The sequence below is a fragment of the Scleropages formosus genome, chromosome 16 (assembly GCF_900964775.1).
Source record: "Scleropages formosus chromosome 16, fSclFor1.1, whole genome shotgun sequence".
In the NCBI taxonomy this organism is placed as follows: domain Eukaryota; kingdom Metazoa; phylum Chordata; class Actinopteri; order Osteoglossiformes; family Osteoglossidae; genus Scleropages; species Scleropages formosus.
The window spans coordinates 2,762,381-2,790,250 of NC_041821.1; the positions used below are offsets into that span (position 1 = coordinate 2,762,381).

A 27,870-nucleotide genomic window follows, 5' to 3' on the forward strand; every position below is an offset into this window, starting at 1 on the left:
AAAAACACAACTGTACATAAAGAAAACATAAATAAGGCAAATAAATAAATGAAAATAAATGGAAAGAACAATGGTCTGTTAAGGCCTCTACATACATTATACAAATCAAGCACAGTGAAAAAGCAAGAAAAACCTTCATTTCATTATTGTGTGCTAAATACTCTTTTAAAAAAGACAGATTGCTTTAAGAGAGGTGTGTGAAGTCTGGCAGAAGGTGTTCATTGCGTTGGACCTGACTGGCACCCCCTCGGCGGTGGCAGATGCTCATGTGGGGAGATGTGCGCTGCACGTCGTGCAAACGGAGCGTCTGCGAGCATTTGGACCAGGGTTTAACAGGACTGTCGGTGCTGATGAGGTGCATGACATCTTGCAGGAACGACACAGGGCTGACTTTGAAAAAACACACCCGTTGGTCCATTCGGAAAATAAACTGCTTGTTCTGTAGCTTTTTGTGCTTCCAGGTTGCCCAGCACAGTAAAATCAAATGTTGGATGGATCAGCTACTACAAGTGAACAACAATAAAAACATTTTAAATTAATTGTGCTACAACACTGGCTAATCTGTGCCAACAAAGAGGGCTGCTCCACATATGTGTGTATAACTTGAGAGATTCACAAGACTTTTACAAATATTTATACAGTTCAAACCAATGCTTTGATCTCTGTGATACTGTGATGGTGGGGGGGGTGTCCTTCACTCCATGACCAATGTGTGCTGTGCCAGTGAACGTACGGTCCGTCTGCCAAAGATGGCCATTCAAAAAAAGATCTGCAAGTCTGTTCACATTGTTATATTTTACTCTGAAAAAACACTTTGAGGAATTTTACTACAGAAGAGGGAAAGAACAGGGTCTGGAACATGCTCAGCTACACGGGAGATAAGTTTCCACAACTGTGAATAAACAGAACTTTTGCATCGATAGGAAAAAATTTAGATTTCAGTTAATGGGACTTGTGGTGATGTGGTGGGGTATTACAATGGTGAAGACAGAATACTGAGTACAGCTGCTTATCTAAAATGTGCAATGTGTCCAAAAAGACCGAAGGATGCAGAGATCAGTGCAGTAACGACAAAAAAAAAGCATAACAAAACATACATTCGAAAGATTTGTCTTGTTTTGATTGACAGGTAGGGATGAAGACGCAGAGCCAAGCGCTGGACAGGATTTCAACAAGGCAGGGCGGTGCTACGGAACCCCTGCTCCCTCATTCACTCACTCATTCATTCATTCCCTCATTCACTTGCTCACAATGTACACACACTGTGGATGCTGAGCCAGAGCGCAGTGTGTGCGCGCGCGCACTCCAGCAGGGGGAGCCATGAGAGCGCAGCAGCAGCCACTGTCCTGCTTTGTTCCGCACATTCCAACTTTACAGAATAATGGGCGCCACATTTTCTCAAACTGTACAGATGCATCGTTAGCAAACATGCACCACAATTACTACTTTGGTTTTCTCAAAAAGAAAGCCTTTTTTTACATCATGATATTCCATTACAACTTATTATACAAATACTTCTATGGTGTAAAACTATTGTATTCTTTTTTTGTTCGATGTATTCAAAGAAATGCTCTGTCTTAAAAATACACTGCTATCAAGTTGGGAAAAATACTTTTGATATTTGCTATGAAAAACACGATCATACGTCGTCTGCTGGTAGTGCTGGTATATGTATCTTTGCTCGCGTGAAATAGGCCATCTTCTCCCTGAAGAGAAAAAAATGACAGCAGGAAGTGAGAACGCACATGCTCCTTTAATGTCACATGCAAATCTCCACAACAGAAGACCCCACAGATTCCCCCCAACTTACCAAATGAGCAAATGAAATATCACAAGAAGCGACCACAACAAACAATGCTGATAAAAATAATCGGAGGCAAGGTGGTGGAGGGTAGGGATGCATGTGGGATAAAGCACTTGGGTACGCCGCGGTACATTATTATTTCCAAAGAAGTCATCCGAGCGATGAGTCTAATCCTCTCGGCAGCACCTTGGAGAACTCGACGAGGCCCCAATAGCCCTGAAAACGGCAAAGCCTGTCCCCCTGCGCCAGTCAAAGCAAATCCCACTTTACCTGGGAAACGAGAGCTCAAGGGCCGCCAGAGCGAACCGTGGGCTGTGGCGTCGCGTCCTCGTTCCGCAGTGACATGGAAACACTGATATCAAGCGGCAGCCGACACGTGAAAGAGAAGCTTAATTTGTCACAGCATGCGAGTGTGGACAACGCCGTAGTAACTGGGGCATTTCACCTTGCTAAGGCTGAACAACATTTGTGAGAGGAGAGGGAGAAAAAAAACGGAGAGGAAAAAAAAAAAAAAAAAAAAAAAAACAGCATCCAGAGCTATGTTCTTTACTCCCATTAACGAAACGGCCTTGGAGGAGATGGGGCCCACGGTCAACGGTCAAGTCCTCGATTCTCCTACACGGATTAAGTGTATAAGTGTTCAGGGTGTGGTGGAACAGGCTAGGTTTTTTCTGGATCCGTGAGCTGTGAGGAACTGAAGGACTGAACCCTGAGGTGTGCAACATACACCTGTTGGCACTGAAAACCCAACAGCCACAGTCAGTGACACCGTGGTTAAAGCATTGCGCTACTGCCGAAAGGCAGCAGGTTTGGGAGAGCAGCCAGCGTGTTCCCCTCCGGTAAACGTGGCAGAGACACAAGCACAGCACGTCACGGGGTATCCGTCCAGACGGCTCACCTGAACGACTGCACCTGCACCGGCACCTTCTGGCTCTGCTCGCGGAGCCGGCACACATCCTTGGAGGCCTTTCTCATGAGCTTCTCAGCCTTCAGGTCCTGCTTCTGCTCTTCCTTTGACTGCTCCGCCTGCGTGAGGAAGTGTGCGTTAACACCGTGGAAGCAGGCAGCACCGACTCGACAGGCAAATGTGGGCAATGGGTTCTGTATTTATTAAGCCAATGAGGAAAACAAGGTGTGGTCTGACGAGCAAACACTAAGGGGGCTCGGTGTCACAGTACACAGGAAGAGACTGACAGGACATATATGCATCTGACAGAGTGAAGGGGAGAAGATACAATGATTGTCTGTGGCCTGACAGTAAGTGGGAGGAGACAAGTGGGTGTGGTCTGACACTGCCAGTCAGGGGGCAGGGCAATAGTGAGGGGGTGGGTCCGATGGTTCGGCCAGAAGATGCCAAATATTCAGAGGTCTTCCGAGCCACACTGACTTGCTTCTCGGCCTGCTGCAGGAGCCTGCGGAATCGCTCGTCCTCCAGCACGATGGCCGGCAGCTCCGTCTCTCCACGAGCTTTCAGTGCCTCCAGTCGTGCTTTCAGCTCTCGTAGCCGACGCAACTCCTCGTCCAGGCGACTCTGCCGAGTGCGGACAGCCTGGAGGTCCAGCTCCAGGTCCAGGGAGGTTCTGCCAGGGTGCTCTGCTGCGGACCGCTGCAGGGTGGGCTGCCGGATACTCTGTGTGGGGGGGAGGGGGTTGAACATGATATACATTGTACATTACAGTACAATGTTGACTGTGACAACAATCTAACACAAAGGATATTTGACTGTGTTCGGATTAAAGTGAAAGCACGCGGCCAGAGGAGCAGCACCGTTACTGGGACCACAAACTTGTGTTCCTTAGAGCAAGACATGATCTCAAGCCCAGATCGTGAACTACCACAGCTAGGGGTGCCTTCATCATGCCCTTATTTGGTGAAATGTGCACAACATTCAGCACCTTGACTCTCAAAATAATATCCTGCACACAAGACTGATTAACAAAAACAGCAGTGTAAATCACCACAAAATAAAATCCTTCGAAGACAGCAATGCGTTAACGCAGCAAGACAAACAAGATGACAGTATTCACACTCAAATCCCCTACAGACACACATTCGACAAGAAGCACACAAAACAGTGAAAAGGGCTTAGGTGAGTTTAATCTCTGACCATGAAATGCTCCACGTACCCGTTTCACTCGCAGGCTGCGCCTCTCCGACGCATTCCGGATGAAGGGAGACCTTTTGGATAATGTCGAACTGTCGCTATCGCTTCGGCTCAACTGCGCAGACACAACAGGGAGGAGAAAGTTTTCTTAAATGCATTTGCTGAAAAATTACATTTTCCTACACTGCTGTTATAGTAAGTTCAAAAAAAGAAAAAAAAAAAAAACTGCAAAATGATATTTGACAGACAGGTCTGCTGCCGCCATCGACCGCAAACTGGCAGGGTGTAACAGTGGACAGAGGTATGTCCGGCACAGGCGCACTGACCCTGCAAATGTACTGGCTGCGCTCCCCTGGGGAGAAAGTATGTGAGCGCATGACCATGCTGTTCCTGCCGAATGCCTGCTGCCGGGATCCCAGCCCGCTCCGCTCCTTGGGCCGAACCACCGCCGCCACCTCCTCCGTTGCGCCGTCGTCTGTGCTCGTCTCCTTGTCCAGCTGAGGAAAGAGGTGTGTTCTCATACCTTCTCGTCATTTAAATATCTGTACACCACTGTTCATACTGTTGTTTCTGTTGACTGGTGCAGTATCTACACACTATGCACACCTCACTTGACAGGTGTATGAGAGCATTTCAAGAAGGACTGAAGCCATTCTGCAGATTAAAGCGGGTCCCACTCCTTATTAGGTCCTTCATAACAACACAGACACGTTTCCATTATTTTGTCAGCTCCTTGTACTTGGTACAGAATGCCTGTAGTAACATGCAGTTACTTGTCAATACACAACACCTGTAGTCATCGATGGAGAATGAGTGTCACTGGGCAGCTGTGCACAATGTCTGCAGCTGCAGGACACACAGAGACACTTGGTTCAGAGTGTGAGGAGGAGGCTGTAGCTGCAGTGTGTGTGTGTCACTTTCAGTGTACTGACATTGGTGCAGTAACTGAGCAGAGTCCAGCAGCTCTCTCCTCTCCCGCATGCTGTGGAACACTCTCTGCACCCCAATGCCCCGTTTGTTTCTGCTGTTGTGTGACTTTTACCCCCCGGCTAAAATGCACTACAAAGGAGACCGAGGACCTTGGAAAGCTGACCTTTAATTGCCAGTGGAGCGATGGTCTCCGCTGCCGTGCGGTAGTGACCGTGTGCTGAAAAATTACCTTGTTTGTCCACTAATGAAATTTATCTGACCACATTTAGCAGCTGTAACCTTGGACAATAATGGAGTCCTCTCCTTCCCTCACATAATGAGTTTCCCTCGAATCTCTCCTGGAGGAATGCATCTTCGCACAGGAGCATCACACTGGACCCGATGAGAGAGCGGTGAGAAAGCAAGCTAAGCTCAGCCCTGTGCCGTCACACACTCTGGTTCGACAAGCAGGCACAAATTAAGGCTGTGAACTGTGACCCGAAGGGAAGGGACGCTTTCTTGCCGTAATAAGAGGTCTGCTGCTCCACAGCTGGTCATTCAGCACCTGGGACTCTTACCAGGGTTGGTCCTTCACACAGCTGCGAGTTACTTTCTTTATACTTCTTTAGCTCCTCCTCTTCAGCTACTTCCTGTCTTTCTTCATCCACTTCCTTTCGGTAAAGGCCAGCATGAGTCCTGTACTCCTCTGAATTGTCCGGGATGTTCATTCCAGCTTCTTCTCCCTCCACTTCCTCTTCCTCCACACCCAAGGCGAGCTCTGCACTGTTCTCTCCGACAAACTCTAGCCTGGAGGTGGGGTCAAAAACAACTGTGACCCAAAGCTTTCAAACTCCACACAGGAAAGCCAAGTACCCATAAATGAGAGGATGAAGAGGTGGAGCCTGGGAACATAAGTAACATGGGTAGGGGCAGCACCAGAGCACTAATGTAAAGGGGTGGAGCATGCAAATGAAAGGTCTGCCAAATAATGAGGGGCGGGACACTACCATTCCTCCTCGATTCCTTCCTCCTGGGCCAGTTTCTGTTCCACAGCCTCTAGCTCTGTGGAAGTCCGTTCAAGCAAAGCTGATACGGCATCCTGTAGACAAGCGCACACACACACACACACACACACACACACACACACACACACACACACACAATGTAGCATACTGTAATTCTGCTAAAGTAAAATCTTATAAATGCGTTACGGGTCCTGGGGACCCACCAGGTCGACGGCACCCCCACGGGGTCGCGGATCCTGCATGGCCGCTACCCTCTCCTCCTGTGTCTCTCTGCTCCTCTTGCAGGGCAGCAGGTCATACCAGTGAGTGGAGAGGTCAGTTGACAGGGGGAGGCTGGTCAGGACAACGTGTACCCCGGCCTGCAAAGCCAGAAGAGACAGGCTGTACAGCGGAAGTCGGACTGAACTTGGAACACGTGGAGCGGATCGGATCCCACACCCACCAGGCAGTCCTCCTGTCGGGACGGACCCACGTGGCACAGGTCCACCCTGAGTGTCCTGCGTTGAAGTTCGTCTCGTGGCACCGTTGCCCGGAACACGTCGCTGAAAGCCACACATTCAGCTAGGGGCAGAACCCTTGTGCGGAACAGGCAGCTGACATCACCTGGAGAGGGCAGCAGGACCACGCGGAAGTACCTGCGGGCAGCGAAGATAAATTCAGGAGACTTTGTGCATTCCAGTTGCTTCCACAACACCAGAGTTAGTTTTACTTGCATCGAAGAACTTGAAATTTATTAGAAAAACATCTGACTCCAACATACACTTCCTCTCATTGGGATTCAGACTTGGACTGTTCTCATTTCAAGCATATTGTCACATAAACCGCTGCTCTGACTCCTATACGCACAGACTCCTCAACTTACACACACTGCTGGGACCAGACATCTTGCTTGTTGTCTTGTTTTGTAACTCCAAAGTTACTATTAATGAAATCTTAATGCAGCCATCGCTCAATTCTTTTATTGGTCTGCAAAGATAACGGTAAAGCTCTATAAGAGGTTAGAAACGCTTTGGAAGACGTATTTTAAAAAGAACTTTCTACACTATTTCAGTGAGAGGAAAAATATAAACTGTCTCTACAAAGTCCCACTGCATGAGCTTTGCTGACTCAGTCATCCCATAAACATCTTGGGATTCTTCACTGATACTCAGGAACACCAGACTTGCTCTGTGGACACTGTGGAAGTGAGTTGAATTAAGGAGACTGCAACACTGCAAAGTGAAACTGGAGAAAGAAAATGAGTGAAGAAGATGACTGAAAACAGCAAAAGTCCTTCAGAAAGTAGTAACTTGACTGACTGTTGTGGGAAAGTCGCGTGCATCAACTGGGAAGTTGGATGGCGTCAGAAGCACAGCCGTCCCTCCCTGTGCCTCGGCGCTTGGCGTTGCCGTGCAGGTGTCTGCACACAACTCCACGCGCATTGAGCTGAAGCAGCGGGTCTAGGCTGAGGAAATAAATCTCCCGTGCCGCTCGTCCCGTTTGCTACGCGCAATCTCACTTTTCCTTCCCACTGATTTACGACTCCTCTATGTAGGACACCTGGATTTAGAACGACATTGTATTCAAACACAGACGGTTGACCCGCTAGCTACATTACTTCTTGCCGAGCCGATGTTTCAGCTCAATGTGGCTTACGAGGACACGCCCCTTCAGACTCAGCACACGCCTCAGTACTGCAGAAACAATTTAATGAAGGGTACAAAGTGCAACAGAGCGGTGCTCCCAGGGGTTTCGATCAATGTCCATTTTGTTGCAAATCCTGCCATGGACTGGGGACACCAGCCCCACCTCCTGCCGCAGAAATGGTTAACACATCCTTGGGTGTTGCGATACACACGGTGCGTGTTACACCATCCGCAGCCTCCTGCGGTCCACCCTGGTTTCCGTGGAGACGCCAGAGCTGGTGGCCACTGGATTATCAGTTGAATCCCACCCCCTCCTTCCCAGCAGCATGATTCATCTTATTTTTAGCGATGCTTCTGCATGTGTGGAATTCAAAGTGCCCTTCCTGCTGTTCAATTCGACATGCATGTCTTTCTTGAGCCCACGACTTTAAGACTAGATTAATTCAATTTCTATTTTTCCAGCCAGAAAAGTGACACAAAGTGCAGCTGCTGGCGAAGAACTCGACCAGAGAGATGATACATAGGACAAACCTTCCGGTCCACGTGCCCCTTAACTAATGGGCCTTTGGCACACCCCCTCAGGAGAGCTTTTTAATAATAATAATCATTTAAAAAAAAAAAAAAAAAAAAAAAAGAAAAAAAAGTGGGTGAGTTCGCTAAACACCTCGCTCAGCTGCCGACCCCCCACCCTACACCCACGGGCGACAACTCACACTTTGGCACCCAATGGAACCTGCAGGGAGGCCTGGTTGTGAAGCTGCATCACGACGATGACAAAGCTGGAGTTTGCTGCATCGTACCTGTGTGGGAGAGTGACAGCACACATCACACACCTAAAAACAAGAAAAACATTAGCTGAGGTTCTCTCGCGCACACACACACACACACACACACACACACACACACACACACACTTATTACCCACAGCTCCTGCCTGCTGCTTTGGCAGCGGTACAGCGAGCAGCCGGCGTGCAGCTATCATCTCCGCTTATGGAAATACTTAATTAAGCAAGAAGATCATTCCCGGTTTGAAATGGTGCCGATGTGCGATTGCATTCCGCCACGCTGCCGATTCGGAGTTTAATTTTCTTCAGCGTGGCGACAGATAGGGACACAGGTCAGGCCTGAGACAGATTAAACTCATTTGCCTGGTGTTTACATTGCGGAGGGGAGTCAATGTCTCGAGACGGAGACCGTCTTTCCAGTGATACGGGCAATTATTTCAAATGGCCTCGTGCAGTTTGCCTCTTTACTGCAGAAAGGGAGGGGCACCAGGAAGGACGGGAGGTGCTACACATGTAAAGAAAGCGAGATGGCTGATGGGCACAGAAGACATGGCCTGTGTGTGGGAGGGCTTACGAAGGACATTAGGGCACAGCTGGTGTGTGACAGCTGGTGTGTAAGGGTAAAGGAGCTCATGCTGTAGAAGAGGAGCAGGTCATGTGAGGCAGGACTTACTTGAGCCCCATCTGGACTTGCACCACTTCTGGGGAGCCCAGCTCCTCTTCCGTGTAGACTGTGTCCTCTACCTCATTGGACCTGGTGGCACAACTTCCATCAGTCAGCTTAGAAACACTAAAATACGGTGAAAAGATCACTAGTCTAAGGCGATGCAAACTGTAGTTGTCGCTCTTTGTATGGACTGCGGTCTGGAACGGAGGAAATGAATGGCAGGACACGCACCGTTTGAGGGATGCCTCGTAGACTCCGCTGTCACCTGCGACAGACTCGTCGGAAACAGCAGCTGACACACAGGCTGGCTGGTCTTCCAGCAGAGGGCGACCCTGCAGGTCCATGTCTGTGTTTGTGGTGGGGGGGGGTTTCAGGTCAAGAAGAAAAATCATAAAACCGTGCAACCCCTGGACCCCGCCCACCGTTGCCTCACCTCAGTGCTGCTAATCAAACAGCCAGCAGATGGCAGGACTACACTGAATTTGAGGGCTTCCACAGAAACATACACAACATCAAAACTTGTCCAATATTTTGAAACCAGAAAGTTCAGTTTTATTCTATACAAGTTTTATTTAGTGCGCATGGCACCCAGGGGGTGTCCTCCTCACCCACCTGCTATTCCCTCCTGGAGTGTGGCCAGCGGTGCCTGATGTCGCCCCTCGCCCCCCTCCCTGTCTGCACCCTCAGGGTCTGGCAGTGCTCGACTTGCAAAGAAGGCGAGGCCCACGAAGTCACCCGCTGCCTCACACTCGCCGAAGTCGGGGGCCAGGTCCCGTACAGATGGGAAGGCTCCTTCCAGCGCCAGCGGTGAGCCGGGCGGCGACAGCGAGGACAGCGAGGAACGCGACGACAACGAGGCCACCGATTTTGGGGGCTGTCCAGGGGTGGGCTCCCCACAGCTACTGCGCACCACCTCATGCTCGTGGATGGTGGTAATGGAGCCCGAGGGTTCGTAGCTGCCCGCCTTATCCTGCAGCAGCAAGTCCAGCTTGTGTTGGCGGTCGGGGTCGATTGGCGACTCCGGGGGGCCGTAGTACAACTCCGCTGAGCTCAGTGAGTTCAGGGAGCCACGGCTAGAGGCATTCAGGGAGCCACGGCTGGAGGCCAGGGAGCCCAGACTGCTGCCAGAAGACACTGACAGGGTGCTGGCCGAAAGGCTGTTGGGATGGGGATGAGAGGAGACATGTCCATGGAGTCAGACACGCCCACAGCCCAAGACACAAGCCAGATGCATTGTGGTAGAACAACCTGTTCAAACTCCCATTAGCAACAGAATAGTTGCTCTTACATTTTTATTTATATCCTGTCTGCACAGCTCAATTTTCACTTTGTTAGCATTTGCAACCTGTAACTAATTAATTTTCAGTGTTTGCATACAATTTACATGTTCTGGAAATAGAATAAAGACAAGGTCACGGGAAGATGCTGCATGCTCACTGTCACAGCAGTGATCTGCTGTACTATGACATCATGGCCAGGTCTATGTGGGGGGGAGGGGGTACAAGTTACTCTCCACTAACACGCACACAGCCCCAGAGTCTTTCAAATGAACCCAGTAATAGACAGATAAGCAACTTCAACTGCAGGAGGAAAGCTGCTACCCCCACCCACCACCAAACACACACACACACACACACACACACACACACACACACACACACACACACACACACACACACACACACACACACACACACACACACACACACACTCCTCCCTAGCACAGCCAGGTCCAGGCTCACCTTTTCAGTTGGGACTGCAGCTGTGTAGCCAAGCGAGTCGACTCCTCCAACTTCTGCACCAGAGCCCGTCTCCTTTCCTGCACCTTCAACCTGAAAGAGGGCATTGGGGCGATACAGTCAGTGGAGAGGGGTTCAACATTGCACTGCCGCAACAAGGGCAAAACACCTGGCACAAAGGGCCGATCCATTGGCAGTGAGGCCCCACGATCCCTCGCCCACTGACATCCTCCCCACACTACTATGTGTAGAAGGGCGGGGGGGGGGGGGGAGACAAGAAAATAAACCTCACGCTGGCAAACTGTTAACCATAAAGACCCAAATTAGAGAGCCTTCAGTGTGTTCCGAAAGCAGTTACACAGCAATTAATTATGCAAAGCAACAGTATAATTATCGATTGTTACAGTGTACCTAATGTGTAGAATCAGTGTGAGCGCAACAATATGTAATTACGAATTACCCCCCCCCCAAATCAACAATGCAACCAGTTCCACTACTGCCATTATTACCCTCCCATACGTCATGGATAAGCTGCACCCCATGCTGAACACAATAATTACTGAGCAATTAGCATGTAAATTTAGGGCAATTAGAGAAAAACCTACTGTGTTTACTCCTCGCAATGTTCATTAAGTATTGCGCCAACCCTGCAAATGGTGAACAATCCATCTCGATCTGATTAGCTTAGTGTGTCCGGGCCCAGGGCCTCCCCCCACTTGGCAACAGCCATCGACGAGTGGGCGTGACCCTCACCTCTGCGCCAGGGCTCGGCTGGGGGCGGTCTTGACGCACAGCAACTCCTCCTCTAGGCGCAGCCTCTCGGCTTCCAAGCGCTGCAACTCTCCAGCGGAGCGTCTTCGGGGGGTGACGAACTGCAGCTCCTTCAGCAGCTCCTCCTTCTCACTGAGGAGCAGGAGGCGCTCACGTTCTGCATCCAGCGCGCCCGGCCACACCTCTGCGTCCAGCTTTGCCAGCTCAATCTTCACGTTGGCCATGCTGCTCGGGCCCAGGAGACAAGAGGAATATCCAGAGCCAGTTAATGAATTCGGAGACGGCCGTGCCCGGCACAGCTGTCGGAGTTTTGGATCCAGTCTTGTGAAGTAGAAGACATATGGAAGGATGGAGAGAGACAGAGGGACCCCCAAACTGGACTTTCAGCCCTTGTTTCACCCACAGCTTTCGACCTGTGGCTCATCACTATGGAAATAGTGCTGAATGAACTTCCTGTTCCAGCGAGACTTGTCGCCGTGTCATGCACCTGCCGCTTCCCTTGCTCGGCTCCCAGAGAAACACCTGTCGGGTCAGAGCGGACATCACGTGTGGGGATTACCGTGTGGGAGCCAGGGGATTAGCGCCTGTAAAAGGCTTTACCTGCGCCCGGCTGGGCTGTAGCAGTGGTGTCGCGTCACGCTCACCGACGATTACACGGCTAATGGGTCCAGAAACGTGCTGCCGCGCTGCTCTGTGGCCAACTCTGGCCTTGGCAGCCAAGCTGGATGGCTGCTCCGCCCACCACCTCCCCTCTGTTCAGGCAGTGTGCTGTACCTTCCAAACACTTCCATTAAATTCCTCTCCTCCGGCTCATTAGGACCAACTGAGGCTGGTTCAAACGGCATCCGGAAAAATACGGCAAAACATATGCAGATATTTAGAGCCTAATTAAGATGGCGCCTACTGTGTTGACCACAACTGCTTATTTTGCAAATGAGCAAGTCAGTAGAAGTATCAAAGGAATCGGATTGGTTTGTGAATTCATCTCTAAAGGATCGACAGATGTGACGGAGAAGCACAGTAAATCCAACAAGGCACCGTTAGGGTGCTGGGCTCCTACCGATGCCAAAAATGGCCAATAGATGGCGCTGTGTAACCGAGCTTCAATCCTGAATCCTTCAGCCTGCAAATACAGATGTTTTTTTCCCTGTCACAAGATGTAATATTTAATCGTCCTGATGGAAGCTACACATAAATTATCGTCTACAGCTACAGAAATTCTCAATCGAGAAATGAGTCAAAGGCAAACCTGGAGCATTTCGAGGTCTGACGAGCTACGGAGGGCAGGTGAGAGTGTCAGCTAGTTGGAGGTGGGCAGACGAAGCCCCTTCATGAAGGCAAGAAGCTAACAGACTCACTCCCGATGAGCGGAGCAGCCGCAGCGGGGAAGCGCCCATCACAAAGGAAAAAGGGAGCGTTCGGAAGGAAGAGTCATGTTTCAAAAGAGTCATCTTTAGCTCGGTGCTCTTCTGTGAGCATCAAAAGCACGATTTGGGCTGCGGGGATGGTAGGCTGCCTCTAAACGGTGCCCGTGCAGGGGGTGGGCGGCGCCCCGCATCGCAGCAACGAACGGGGGGGGAGTGGTGGAAAGGCAAGGACAAGGGAAGGACAAGGGAAGGACAAGGGAAGGAGGAGCAGAGACAGAGGAAAACACAGGCGGGTACCTTCTCTTGGCCTCCTCGTACCGCAGGCTCAGCCGCGCCTTCTCGGCCAAGGTGGACCTGCTGTGCAGCCCGGCCTGTCACACAACGAGAGGGAGCTAAACTCAGGGCTTGGAGGTTCGAAGCTGCCTTTTTGTCAGCAATCAGGGGTCAGTGCGGTCAACACGGCCCTGGCCTGATCTCTGCGTTCTCCGCACTTTGGAACCACCAGGCTGGTGGTGGGCAAAACATCACATGGAAGCGCTTCGCAAGTGAGTGGCTTTAATGCTATTAGCAGGCCTAACTTATCCCTCCCCCCATCCCTGCTGCCCCCACCACGTCCAATTAGCATTCCAGCTGTGAGGCACAGAGCCGGCCCTCAAACGGCCCGCACACTAAGCGATAAGCCGATTATTTCCCATTCTGACCCTGTACTCAGTGTTCGTAGTGCTTGGTAGGCTTGGGGGGCAAAACACGTACTTACACACCCCTGGGGGTAGGGTAGGTCCTCAGAGCGTTTGAGTGTAAAGGAAAACACAGAGAAGGGCCACGTGGCCCAGCTCATCAACACCTCCTCGCCTGCCACCCAACGAAGCGAGCTCACCTCTCCCGAGATGTCGGTCTGGGAGCCTGCGTCCAGGGTGCGTCTGGGCAGCGTCGGGTTGGAAGGCTGCACCCTTCGCAGGTCCGGTTCTGAGTGACCCATACTCTGCTCAGAGTGGAAGCGCTCCTTCAGCTTGGCGAGGCACTGCACAACCACAACCACACACACACACACACACACACACGTTAGACATGTGAACAAGTGTCTCGATCGCTGACAGCAAACCCCAGCAGCCTCCTCGCTTACCTGCATGAGGTCGAGCTTCTCCTTCTCGCCCGAGCTGATGGCCCTCCGGATGGACTTGAGCTCGTTCACCACAGCCTTGGCCTCCTTCAGCCGGTAGCCACTCTGGCCACCGCACATCTTTTGGTCAATTCTACAAGGCAAAACCATAACCATCCTTCTTGTGTTCCTCCCATCCACTGATCTTTTATCCCTCCTTTAACACTGAATCCCATGGATTCGAGGTCGATTCCGCCTTCTGATCCAACTGTTTCAATCCCTCTGCGGCCACAAGAGATTTGGGCCTTCAGAACTGAGATCAGTGCCCGCGCGTCTCCCCCCACACGGCTAAGCACTGACCGTTGCCTTAGACCGACAGAGCAGGGTGCACCTCGCCGGTGGAAAAAACCCCCACCCCCACCCCCAGGCCTGAGTGACAGCTCAATTCTCCGCTCCAGACCTGAACTCCTGGGCCGAGGGCCTGCTCCAGCCCTGCGGCAGCCATCACGCCCGGCTGACCACCTAACGTGTTGTCGCGGGGCGAGCATTAGCGTTGACAAGCTGGCCGTAGTGGAGTGCGTCCATGCGGAACGGGGGGGTCAGGAGGGGTATGACTGACAGCCCACAGGCTGCTCAAAAGGCCTAAACCGCAAACCATCTGACCTCGGCAGAGGCACGCAGTTCAAACAAAGGAGTGAAATATTAATACACGGGATGGAAAGTGAACAGAAAAATCTGGCCAAGGGTGAGCGCTGGTGGAACTGCTATTCTGAACGGCTGTGCTGCTGGCAGCCTGCCAGTCATGCTCTGGTTCAAAGGGTCACTCCACAGCAAGAGGATTGACCGCAGTCTCCAGGCTGCGGCCCACATCCGTGTAGCCATAGTTCGACTGCCTGGGTGCCTGATCCAACATCCTCCTAACGAGCTTCTATGCTAATTGTGCTGACTGATGCCTTCATAATTAGAATGCGGGCTGTTGGAGAACATCCTCGTTAATACTTAAAGCTAAGTGCCACTTTGTCTTAAAAAAAAAAAAAAAAAAAAAAGGAAAGAAAAAAGCAAACAATGACCAACCCTGACAATGCAATAGCTCACATGCAGATGTACTGGTCGCTGTCAGAATGAATACTGACCAATTAATTCCTTTGCCTTCGGGACCATTTACAAGAAGGTATTTAAAGGAGACTGCGGAGAGCACGACAGTCCAGCACTGACCGCAACACGATGGCGGCTACTTACTGGTGCAAGGTATCAAGGCCCTGTTCTTTGTACAGGAGCTCCTGCTTCATCTGAGAAAGCTCTCTCTTCAGTTTATTCACCTGCAAAAGCAAAACCCATGTGCACACACACACACATGCACAAAGAGGATGAGATCAGCTTCAGAAACAGCCAAGGAAAGAAAACATACTGCAGTATATTCGGACAAGAGGAAAGACTTACTCTGACTTTTGTTGTTGATATTTCTGCTTTTAAGATGTCTGGGTCATACTTTGTGCTTGATGAGGATCCTGAGAACACTAGACAAGGACAGGTTTGTGTTACAGCAGTGGGCTGGCTCAAGCTCACCCAAGTCTCCTTTATGTAAAACAGCCTTATGAGTGACAGGCCTGGTGGCCAATCAGAGGTTGCGGTACTCACAGCTGGTTCGCGAGCTGGACTTCTCCTTGTAAGCATCGTTGAGGCGGACGTATTCGTCCAGTGCAAGCGCCAGCCTCTGCTCCTTCACCTGGTAGAGCTCCTTCTGGGCAAGGAGTGCGTCCTGTGCCACCGACAGGTACTCCTTCAGCATGCGCTCCTGCTCCATGCGCCATTGTTTACGGGGGTCTTCCAGCTGGGTGGTCTCTGTAGGGGATGAGGGTGCAACACTCACTACAGACACTGCCAAAACCTTCTCTGGTCATTACATTCTCTGGTATGTACGCTTTGGGACAAAGAAAAGACTTAATTTAGATGCAGGCATTTAAGTACAAAGTCCATTGGTTTACAGCTTTGACACCAATTTGATGGAATGAACTCCGTGTCCCTCAAAGCTGCTGAATCCCTACAACCTCTGGGTGTAGTACCCTTGAGCAAGGTACTTATCCTAAAATTGCTCCAGTGAAAATTACCCAGCTGTATAAGTTGGTAAATAATTGTAAGTACCTTAACAGTGCTAGTTGCTTTGGAGAAAAGCATCAGCTAAACAAATGTAAATGAAATGTCACTTCTATAGCCATAAATAAAAATGGGGAAATATGGACCCGTGATCTCATTTCACCAAGTCTTGAGTTGTATGCCTTGTGAAGCGCAGTTCCTTGACCACCGTGAAACCCACAAGTCTCTGCACTATAACCAAAGCAGCTCCTACCAACTTTCACAAATTGTGTTCCTACACAGTGGTTAATAATTGATGCAATACAAATAACTCCAAATGGCTGCCATGGTATTTCACCAAAACTGCACAGAACACACACCCCCTTTCAGCTGCACCCAGAACACGTTCAATGCAGTCACAACTCTTTCTTTTAAGTTTCTGAAGAGCAGAAAATACAAAGTAACAGTAAGGTAGGGATCTCTCTGTGGGAAATGAAGAAAGAGCTCCAATTTCAAACAAGGAGGAAGAGCATGCCCATGTCAGCATATCTATCAGAACACTGCTGGGACCTCCCTCTCTCGAACCCAACACCGAACGCTGCTCATCACCACGTGCTCAGGTGGAGCGAGGGTTAACCTCCTTGTTCAGGTTTTGTTTCTTCACAAACATGCCTGACCCAACCCCCTTTACCACACACTGAGCATACCAGCAATGTGAGGACTGTCTGCTATGAAGACAAACCGGCTTTCGGGAAGCAATACCGTCATGCAGCGAGCGTGCCCTGGCAACCAGGACACAAAAAAGCCCCGGCCACAGCAGCTGCAGAGCTCCTCGCCTACAGGGGGACTATGACTTGTCCCACTAATGGTTAAAGCATGCGAGAACCTCAGTCCAGGGGTCTCATGAACTCATGGAACAGTGAAGAATCATTAAACCATTTTGTTCAAGTGAGGGTCCTGGGTCCAACCTTGTGGACCATGACAAGAAGACCAAGGACCAGAGAGACAGGGAGAATAGGTGACCTGGGGCACAAGTCTTGCCACCTGTCAGTAATGTCAGACGGAGTCAAAAAAAATCATCTGACCCCACAGGTAATTTACTGAAGCATCTTGCTTCTCTAACCCTTTGGATAGCCCATCATCCATGTGAGGGTCCAAGCGAGACCATGCGGATTGTGGTCTGTCTTCACCAACCACCTATGCGGCATTTCAAAGAGGCAAAGAACAGTCAAGTGAACATGAATGTGTGTCCATCCACAAGTTTTGGACAAGTACTAACAGAAACATGCAGTAAACTGCTCCTGTTGTACTACTCTTAATCAAGGCACTTACCCTGAAATGACAGAGTAAAAATTACCCAGCTGTATAAATGGGTAAATCATTGAAAGTAGTTCAGTAAGGCCCACTGTATATGTCAGAGGAATGCAATTTAAATGTAAAAAGTATTTTGCACTCTATTAGCTCATTTATACACTTCACATGTTTGCTGTCATGAGATTTAGCAACTTGGGTGTGTGCAGCAGTGGAGGGGTAAGTATTATTGGGCAATTTCTGCTAATGAGGTCTACAAGTGTCCTCAAGTCTATAAAAATGTTCCCATCGGCTGCTTGAAGTCGAATGTGTTTGTGGTGTCGAGGGAGAAAGACAATAAACAAAGCTATACTGTTTTAACTACAGGAGGCTCCCCAGGATAGAAGCAAAATGTTTTCAGCTGTGGAGAATGTATTCATCTCACTGCAATTCAATTTTGATAACCAGAAAATAAAACCATTTCTCTCCCCAAATGGGGAAAAGGCATTCTTTCACAATGTGCAGTCAGAGTTAGGATACCATTTGTTAGTCATTTGGTGTTCAGTGGTAAATAGTATGTGGTTAGTAAGCAATAGTTCACCCTTGAAATGAGGTAGCTGATCTAAACAAATAATACATAACAATCAAATGGAAATTATGTATTTGCATTCTTAACAATTCACACTTCCCTTTATTACACGAAGTGATAAATATGCAACTCTTGGGGAAAGTGATGGGAAATTAATTTGACAACGGAGGATTCCGGCACACGGAAATGAGCCCTGCTGTAGTGCAGGGACGCTTTGAATATTTGTTTGATTCTAAGAAGCTCCTGAAGCACACTGCACCTCATGCGCAATCCTTCACTAACACATGTACACACTGTAATAGTGTGTGCTTGTGAGTGTAAAAGCGTAAAAGACATTAGTCTCTTCAGAATAGTCTTCTAAACAAACACATTCTGTTATGCATTGTTTTCGGGCCCCTGGTGTTTCCGTGACTGGCATCTTAACTTACACAATGACAGAAACACCCACTGCAGGGCAGATTTATCAAACTGCACTTCCAACCTCATATCAAAACTAATCATTTGTTCATTGTGTTATTCTGTTCCCAAGACTCACAGGTCAAGTAGTCAATGTAGTACGTGCTGATTAGTGCAATTTCCTTTGGGATTAGTACAGATTTTATCAATCTATCTTGCGAGCTGCAGGATTACAAGGCATTTGGGATGACCACACTCAATGTAGTAGATGCTGGTTTGACAACTGAAGGGTATGCAGACAGTTGGGTATAAAGATACCTTGATGCAGTAGATGTTGGTTTGAGAGATAAAATTAGAGTTTACATTTCGGTGGAGAGAGAACTCACTGTTGATGTGGTCGATGTAGTAGATGCCGATCTGAGGATCGTAGGAGGCCTCCCAGCCCCACGGCAGCTCATCGCCTACGCAGTCCGCAAACGACAAGGGCTTTGTCAGTCTGGGGGAATGGGGGAAAGTGGAAAGGATATGGTTAAAGCCCTAGCTTGCTAACAGTCTCATCATGACATCCTGCAGCCCAACAGGCCCAAAGTCAGCTCTTACAAGGACCACCAATAAAGTCAGAACATGATGCAAAAGCTGCTGGGTCACCTGCTGAGATTTTGGTTCCTGCTGCATGGCAGCAGTGAGTACGAAGGTGACTATATGGACCAGGACTTCACGGAATACGAGTTTTGACCTCTTTATTAGCTTCCAGATCTTTGGTGAGGACATAAGGTCTACAGCCACACATACCTTACATTCATAATCTCCTTTGTGAGCTGGTCCCAGTAAACTTTTGGTAAACTGCAGACCTGTAACAACATTCTGAGAGGATGCCTGGGTAATTAAACCACACTGAGAAGCCTGCAGATGTAATGCAAATGGATGTTAAATGAAGCAAGTAATTTCCTGGAGGGAGGGAATTAAAATGGAGCATATAGCCTTCCTATTGGTTAAGAAGCCTTGGACTACAGGACTACAGCAAGGCTGGCATCTGAGGTGTGCAATTCTTGCCTGGGTGGCAACACAACATCCACTCAAGCAGTCAGAAAAATGCATGCCTGCAAGTCATCGAACTTGGCAAGTGAGAAGGACATCGAGTCCATTACCTTCAGTTCACCACACTCGCACGTGTAGCGCGCACAGAGCTCCATGAAGTTGGACCCACATTAACACAAACACAGCACTAAAGAATAAGCTCTACTTTGGGTCCTGACACTGCTGTATGGGGGATAAGTGACATCATAGCAGTCCCCCTCCCCAGGCTATCATCTGACAAACAAAAATGCCATCAATTCTAATTCTCACAGCACTAACAAAACATGGGGATTTTTTGTTTGTGCTGTTTTTAGGGTGCAGCTTCATGAAGGTTACATAAAAGAAACCCCTAAGTAACAGCAGAAACAACTTGACTTCAGTATACAAGCACATGCGCATCATGAAGTTGATTTATTTAAATTAAAAATAAGTTTAAACTCAAGATAATTCCAAATGATTTATCCAAATTATTATTCTTAAATATCCCACTGTACCCTGGAGCTTTAAGATGGCACCTCCTCCTGTCCAGTTCAGCACTGCTCTTAATTTCCACCTCAATCCATTTGTAGTTAAAGGGACAACAGCAGGTCCGTGTTCGAGGACATAAATCTGTGACCTTGTGCTCCCTGTTGCAAGCGAGGGAGCATGGGTTGGGGGGGCAGGCAGCCAAGAATGCACGCTCAGCTCTGAACAGTTCGCCATAAACGTTAAAAATTAGACAGCAGGAATGCCAGGAATGCCCAGTCGGCAAGGCCGACAGACGCAGTTGCCGTAGCAATAGAGTGTGCGCCCTTTGCACGCTGCATGATCGGACAGCGGGTGAACGCAGAGCACAGCTCCTAATGAGTGATGTATAAAGACACCCCTTTGGACAGTGCCTGCCGCTGCAATGCCATGCTAGCGAGACCCTCCAAAAGAAGGAGGCGATGTAGTGCAGCGGCTCTGCAATTCGACTGGGGGAAAGGGACAAAAACTAACAACATTTCACACCTCCAAGTGAAAGGTACATGTGCTCAAGGGGTGGAGAGAATTCCTCAATCTGTGGCTGCGGAAACAAGCAAACCAGGCTGGGCCCCATAAGGCTAGAAATACAATTCATACGTGTAGCTTCCTCACCAGGTCCTCGATAATGGACATGTTAAATCCTTAGTCAGAGCCATTGGCAGGTCTCTCTTCAATGTCGTACTGAGCTGAGGCCCGATGGGGGCTGCCACCTCCTCGTGGTGCCCTTGACAGGCTCATCATGAGCTCCAGGAGCACGTCTCAGCAGCCCACATGACAGAGCCGTTGCCCACTCATGAAAGCCTGGCCCATTCAGACCACCACTCCAAACAACAGCGCCGTCGTAAAGGAGGGAAATCACGTCTTATCGGCCCTCCCAAGGCTAATCAGCGGCACACACAAAGGCGGCTGTCCCGCACCGGTGGCCTGATAAGCTATCAGAGTGTTTGACGGCACCGACCTGATCCGTCTCCACAGACACGGGAGCCAGAGATAAGGAGGGCTGTTTGGGGCAAGGTATCCCTCAGTGCGACACTGAGCTTGGCTGCTTTCATCGCATAGCATTAGCACAACATTCAGATGTTCAGCCCAACTCGATGAAACAAATTTAACAATTGATTTTTCTGAAAATTAAGAGCAAAATGAAGTCACATAAATGTCATTCTCAATATAAAGCCCCTGAAGCTGCTCCACCAGTTCTGATGCACTAAATGTCATTCATTTTCATCATACCAACCTGCATCAACACAGCGATTACAACACAAATCAATAAAACAATGAGGAAAGCCAAAAAGGTAATTGCTGGAAGCGCAAAAAAAGGAAACACATATCTCCGATAAATCGAGTTCTAGTGCATTTGACACGCTGCTTGCCGAAAATATTTCTGAAACATGTACCCATATCCCAGCAATAAGTGCATATAAAGTAAATCTGGTCATTTAACCTTCAGCATGTTCACTACAAATGCCAGCAGCAGGTGGGTTGAACTACACTGTCTACAGGATATCTGGCACTAACATGCAGCAGATGCAACACAATGGATCTTAGCATCATCATTTTGCTTTACGTAAACTAAACTATAAAACTCATTTAAACTGACATTTTCATCCTAATTCAGGTCAGGAATGTCCTAAACTACATTATTAAGTACAGCTGCAAGGACTCCTGGGATCCTGCAGCTTTGGAATTGGGCTTACTCTAACCCTGAGGTTGGCATCTTTAACCATGTTCCTGAAGTTAATTTGAAACAAGCCCTCGTGCATGGTCACGTGCACAAACCACTCTCTCTGTACTCGTAACGTTTTTCTCGGCAGACTGTGACAAGGGAGCAAAACCATCCGAGATATGACTTCCATTACACCTCGAACCGCACGCCTTTACACACCAAATCAATTCAAGATCGACACCAATTAAAGACACTGAGTGCATTCTCATAAAACTTTACAGCAAGTTTATCACCCTGGCTGGGGAGGGGAAGGAAAAAAAAACTCAGAGCGAGCGGTGGAGCATTATCTTCCCATGTCTTGAAGTAGCCATGGAGATCATTTAGCCCATGTTGCATAACTAGGCAACAACTCCAACCACAAAATCTGTAGTCAGATTTAGTCCCAGCAGGCCGCTCAATGCCGAGGCAGCGCAAAAACACGGTAAACACGTTTATGCGTGTTGAAATATGTGCCGCAGCTTCGCCGTGTCGTTTTGCCCCCTTGATGGTTGATGCTTTTTCAACCAGCTCATTTTGAAATTCGGTGAGCAGATGTCAGCTCCATTATAGCCCACACTTCGAAAAACTCAATGAACAAATAATATAAAAAGGATCTTTCACTGATTTCTCTATTTAGTTCTGATACAGTCAGACGATCACCACCCCCCACCCGCAAGGCTGAGAGGGGGTGATGGGCGCAAGTTACGGTTGCCAAGCGCACTTGCCGTTCCTATGGCTACTGCCCAGCCTTGTTTTTGTCCCGGGACCCCTCTCTCTCGCGCTCTCTTCGTGCACAGATGCCAGCACTTTTCAAATGATGTGATTTACATCACTTTTTACATGACTGTGGGCTGGGAGGAATCCTTTGTGTTCATGCAGAACTTTACAAATTCCCCCTTATTAAAATGTGTCAAGCCCCATTAAGCAGTAAGGATAAAAGAATACGAGGGAACTCGTACAGAAGGAATTTTATCTATTCCTCTTCTCTTCTAAATCAACATTTTTGGCTCTAGTGCCAGGCCATTCGGTGGGGGTAAATCTTGCCTTTCTCCAACCACAGGCAGCTCCGCGGTGGAATGCAGAGGGCCCATGGCCTCCCAGGGCTTATAAATCTGGTGTTTTTGGTCACCGAGACTTCAGATTTGGCGAGCGGGAGAAAGAGAGAGAAAGATCCCTGACCACTCCCCACTGTCTCACCCCATCTGCCAGGATGCCTCTACTTTACAGGTCCTGGTTGCCATGGAGACCACTGGGGGATGGAGTGTGTCCAAGCTTTAGTTCGGAGGACAGATCATCTGGATCCACTTGGCCCCAAACAAGGAATCCCCTTGTAGTGCAACGGCGCAGTCAGTTGTACTGATTAAGAGACATGTCTGTAACTATTAAAAAAACAGGGTAGCAGGCAGCGAGGGTGTTACACTAGATATTGGGCTAAAGAGTTAAATTAAAATCTCATGTGACGTTTTATCATCGCCCTCTTGAGCATAGAAATTAAATCATTTATGCAGCCATTGCAATGGATTAAATGTAAAAACTGAAATTTTTATGCTGTGAAATGAGCTCCCTCTGTCTCTCAAGTATTCGACAAGGGTCTCAAACCCATCTTTTTCAGACCCTTTTCTCTCCTAAGACCTACATAAAAGAGTCCAATACCATCTGCTATGATTATCCATGTATCTGCTATCTGCATGTCACTTCTATAGACAGCTAATTGAATAATTTGTTCCATTTCTAAAGCTTTGTTGCTACACCTTTTTTCTTCTCCAACTTGCTGGGTGCTTTGGAGAAATTAAAAGCTCTAAATCAAAAAAGGGAACAGTGTACATGTGGGTCAATCAGTATAAGGGCATAAAAAAAAAAAACTTTTATAAAGTGGAACAAAAAAAAAAAAAAAAAGGGCAGTCTGACCTTGGTCCCTTATAGACTTTCAGTTTACATCCTCATGCCAAAAGCAGTCCATGTTACACATACCAGCGAGAATGCCGGATTGTTCACGATTTACGAGACAATTCCACGGATTCCAAAGATGGGAGAGATTCCCTTGCAGACGAACTAGCCAGGGCCCACTTCCTTCTGCACCTCATCATCTCATTCACTTCCGCTGATGTCACTTTCACCTTGCTGCCAGCTTTGGGATATCTGCAGCAACAGAAGGCAAGAGGGGGGCCTCAATGCTATAGCGACGTAGGGGAAAATATCCACTGCACCCTCCTCTAACAAAATGCCGGGGTAAAGCCATAAACGCAGACAGACGGCTGTGTGAGGCCATCTCACACTGATCTGCAGGCGCCGCAAGCAGGAGGCCTGAGTCCAACCAGTCCCATGACTGAGAGATTATGCCCCGCAATCAAGCTGAAGTAACACATCGGAGCTGTCTGCCGGTGCTGGCTGGACAGCCCGAGAGAACGACTTCGGCTCCGATTAAAGGGGCCTCTTATCAGGCAATCAAGATGAACGCAGGTTGGTTCTTGACAGCTTCTGCTGGACAACAAAGTGACTGGACCATCATGGTGAGATTTTCTCAATGTGCAGCCCCGGGGGCATTTTTCAGAAGACTAAGTTCCGGACATTTTAACCATAGGCCTAAACCGAATTTTGATCCAAACCATAGCGCTACTGTTTACCTCCCCCCACCATACTTCTCTCTCTCTGCCTCATGGTTAGAACTACTGGGTTCCCACAGTAGGATATATGCACACTTCCCACCTAGGAGCCACAGGGAATCAAAACCTACTGCAGTGGTCTCCCTGCCCGTACAAATCCCTCCCACCCACTGTAATGACATCCACAAACTGTCATGCCAACAAAACTATCCTAGAGCCGAGGCAGAACAGAAACCTGCAGTCCTTCCGCTGAATACTGAACAGGGCACCTTTTCGTGTAAAGAGGGTTTAGACTCACTCTTCACCTTTTCCAAGACGAACCCCAACCTCTGGAAAAGTCACAACTCGGGCATCTCCATCACTTGACACTTCACACACCTGCACCACAGTGTCTGTGGAATAACTGCCCATGTTAACAACAAGGACCCAAGGACTGGTGTTGGTGAACTCACAGAGAAGCAAGGAGTTGAAAGTAGTTAACAGTATGAGCTAAAAAGCACAGAAAGCCTGCAGGACATGGAAGTGACCTGTTGGACAAAAACCAAAAACACATACCCTGGGGTGCACCACAGATACCAACGCCACATGGCCCCCTGCAGAGCTGTGCACTGCTGATCACACCACAAGCCACATTCCTCACTTGTTCAGGACCAACAAAGACAATGTGGACCAGCTTTTCAGCCTGAATGCAGTGAGCAGGCTATAGAAGACTTTCCTGACTAATGTGATCAGTGTTCACCGTCTACTAATTATAAAAATAGACCTTCTGGAAAAAACTGAAGACGTGGAGAATTTAATTCAAATTTTATGGCTACCAACAACCACATTTAATAAAACTTAAATGTGGTATTAAAAGCTGGTCCAACATCCAAGGAAAAATTACCGTAAAACCAGTTGATGTGACAAAACTCCAAGTTAAAATAATGTCATTGCTGTATATACAGAACATCTTCATTTCACACAGAATACTGAAAGTTACTGTAAAGCTTTGACACCACAAACAAGAGGTCCTGCTGCTAGACACCATTAACTACAACCAGCTGCTCTAAAAAAAAATCCTACTTCCTATGAATGCCTCTTTGTGCATGCTAAGGAAATAAAATAACGAAGCACAGCAAAGAAACCAATATGCACCATATCAAAACCGTTGTTACAGGTGGAGTGAAAACCATGACAATCCAGACAGAGGTCACAGCCTATACCATGGAGTCATGCGTTATATGTGCAAGGTGTCGCGTCTAGACGTGGGCAGCACTGGTGAAGTTCTACAAAGCAATTAAAAGGCTAAGTGTTTCAATTCAGCTGTGATAATGAGGAAGGCTCCTAACCTGGACAGTTCTGGTAAACATCACACATAGATACATGGACAAAAATCATCCCCAACTGATAATGAAACACTGGGCCTTCCAAAAACAGAAGAACACCCCTACATCTGAGAGTTTTCAGGACTGGAGCATCACTGACCGATCGATTGCTGAAGAGGGAAAATACTGACGCCAAAGCGTGTAACACTGAGGAAACATTCAGGCTCGTCAAACACAGAGGACAGATAAGCAGCGGAGAAGAGTACCTACATGTGACACAAAGCAGCTCGCAAAAAAAAAAAAAGTGTTTACTGAGATGTGACGGAGCAGAGTGTACAGAGCACACACACTCAGGCCGCCTGAATGAGGGGAGGTCGCTCTGAGCAAACAGCCTAATTGATTTACCTACGCAGCAGGCTAATTGGCGCGGCTTCCAGAAGAACGCTTTACACCGCACTTATATCTGTGGTATCGTATACCTGCTTAACTGTGACAGGTGTGACCAGTACGATGCATTTCACACAAACATACGTGTGTGACGCTCAGGCCAGTTCACACCGCTACAACCCCAATGCAAAACAGACCATTCTTGTGGAAAGGCAAAGGGGGGGAGAGAAAAAAAAAAAAAAAAAACAAAGACACAGAGCTGTGGAATCCACTGAAACTGTTGTACTGGTGCCTTCACCCATCCATTGCAACCCATCCCTTCGTTCAACTGGAATCCCATCCCAAATGCCCACCTTCACTGTGTCACCACCCAGCTCCCTGGAGTTGAGTCTAGAGGGTCTCCATGACAACAGCACCCTGGCATCCACAATCTCCTTGTCTCCAGCAGGGTCCTAGCAGTGGACCGCCAACCAACTGCAGACATTCACCTCACCACTTGGACAACTTTCTCCCATTTCATCCAGGGCTCCACAACTTCCAAACCACAATGCACAGAGCTAGGTGGTACAACAAACCCTCATGGTGCATCTTCAGGAAACCTGAACTCACGCTAACTACTTATCCTGGTACACCTCAGAGTACAGTTTGTTTTCAGTAGGGGGGAGGTCGGAGGAAGAGGCCAAAAGTGTATTTTGACTGCAGTGGAAAGGCATCGTGGTTCCACAATCCCTCAGTCTAAGCTGGAGTGGGCGTCCACCTGAGGTGGACCACTGGCTGCTGGAGCTCCAGCCACATCCAGCAGCACCCAATAATGATTAACAAAAGTCAACTAAGTCCAAAGGAACTAATATAATGTCCACAAGTGCCCAACAACAACAACAATTAGTGGTCAACAATGACCAAAGTGCCAAAAGTCCAACATGAACAGCGAACAACAATGGACAGTCACAGCAGCATCCAACATGCAGCAGTCGCAGTGTCCAGCAGCATCCAGCAAAGTCCAACAGTGTCCAAAAACAATTAACGAGAGTCAACAATGGTCAAAACACCGAGCAGCTTCTCACAAATCGCAGCAACACCATCCAGCAGCGTCAGCGTGCGTCCCACCGCCTCATAACAATGGATGGAGAAATAAAGCCCAAGAACACACTGCCTGTCCTGAGTCGAGTGCTTACAAGGATGAGCGCTGCTCGACTTTGCTGAAAGTTGCTGGGTTTCTTTTTTTGGGCTTTCTGAACGCTGCAGGACTGGTTTAAATCTGCATCTGATTCTCGGGGTCTCGCGCGCCAACGCGCCGTCCACTCCGTCTCTGACTCACTCCTGTCCTGAGGCGAATTCAATGTGCCGCCAGCGGACCCCAAACCTGCACATAAATAATATTATTTTCCATTAAATATCTCCAACGGAACTCCGAAGCAGACCAGAACAAGCCCCCCCCCAAGCGCCTTCCAGAAACACACGCTCGCACACACACAAACCGCTGAGCGCGCTCCGAGAGCGCTAGCCTATAGCCTAGAGCGCGGCGCGCGCGCCAGTGCAGTGGCAGTCACAGCAGTGGCGCGAGGCCGCGAGACCCCGCGCTTCGCAGCCGAGCGCCGCGGAGGGTCCGACACGCTCGTACGTAAGACGGGGAGGGTGTGGAAGGCACCGGGGGGAAGGGGGGGGGGCACTCGGGCGCTACCGCACACATGTACACGCCTCACTCTTTCCCCCGGACAACTTTACTGCTCTTTTACGCCTCTGTTTATCACTCTTTCTTGTTAGCTCTTCTCGCTCGTACCTGTCCCGCGGGTCGATCCAGCTCGTCTGTCTCGTGTTGTGGTCGATATAAAACACTTTCCCGTCGTAATCCCTCGCCTCCTCCCAGCCGTCCGGTAACGGCAGCTGTCCGTTCCCCTTCCTAGGCATCGTCAGCTTCCACAAGTTCCTCCATAAGTCCGAAGGGAACCGCAAATCCGCCTCGTCGAGCTATAGAAGTCCGTACAGACTCGCGTTCCGTTTCGCCCAGTCCTCCATCTTAGTTCCCAACAGCCCGGACGGACATGACGGG

The 27,870-nt window shown here is 48.9% G+C and overlaps 1 protein-coding gene across 2 annotated transcripts; it reads right to left on the minus strand.

Annotated features, from left to right (window-relative positions):
* Positions 1-27,870, minus strand: LOC108924539 (protein WWC2-like). Of its 2 annotated transcripts, none has more exons than XM_018735994.2 (23): positions 27,601-27,870; positions 18,630-18,739; positions 15,534-15,737; positions 15,336-15,412; positions 15,135-15,214; positions 13,920-14,049; positions 13,674-13,817; positions 13,094-13,167; positions 11,412-11,654; positions 10,662-10,751; positions 9,532-10,076; positions 9,151-9,265; positions 8,926-9,006; positions 8,181-8,267; positions 6,285-6,477; positions 6,046-6,201; positions 5,825-5,916; positions 5,396-5,624; positions 4,235-4,405; positions 3,931-4,023; positions 3,192-3,434; positions 2,703-2,830; positions 1-1,706 (listed from the first exon to the last, which is right to left on the minus strand). In XM_018735994.2, the coding sequence occupies exons 1-23, from the start codon at positions 27,726-27,728 to the stop codon at positions 1,640-1,642; spliced, it is 3,480 nt and encodes a 1,159-aa protein (XP_018591510.1). In that variant the 5' UTR covers positions 27,729-27,870; the 3' UTR covers positions 1-1,639. The 2 variants fall into 2 exon arrangements, with proteins under 2 accessions (XP_018591510.1, XP_018591512.1); XM_018735996.2 differs by lacking the exon at positions 27,601-27,870 and adding an exon at positions 19,036-19,114.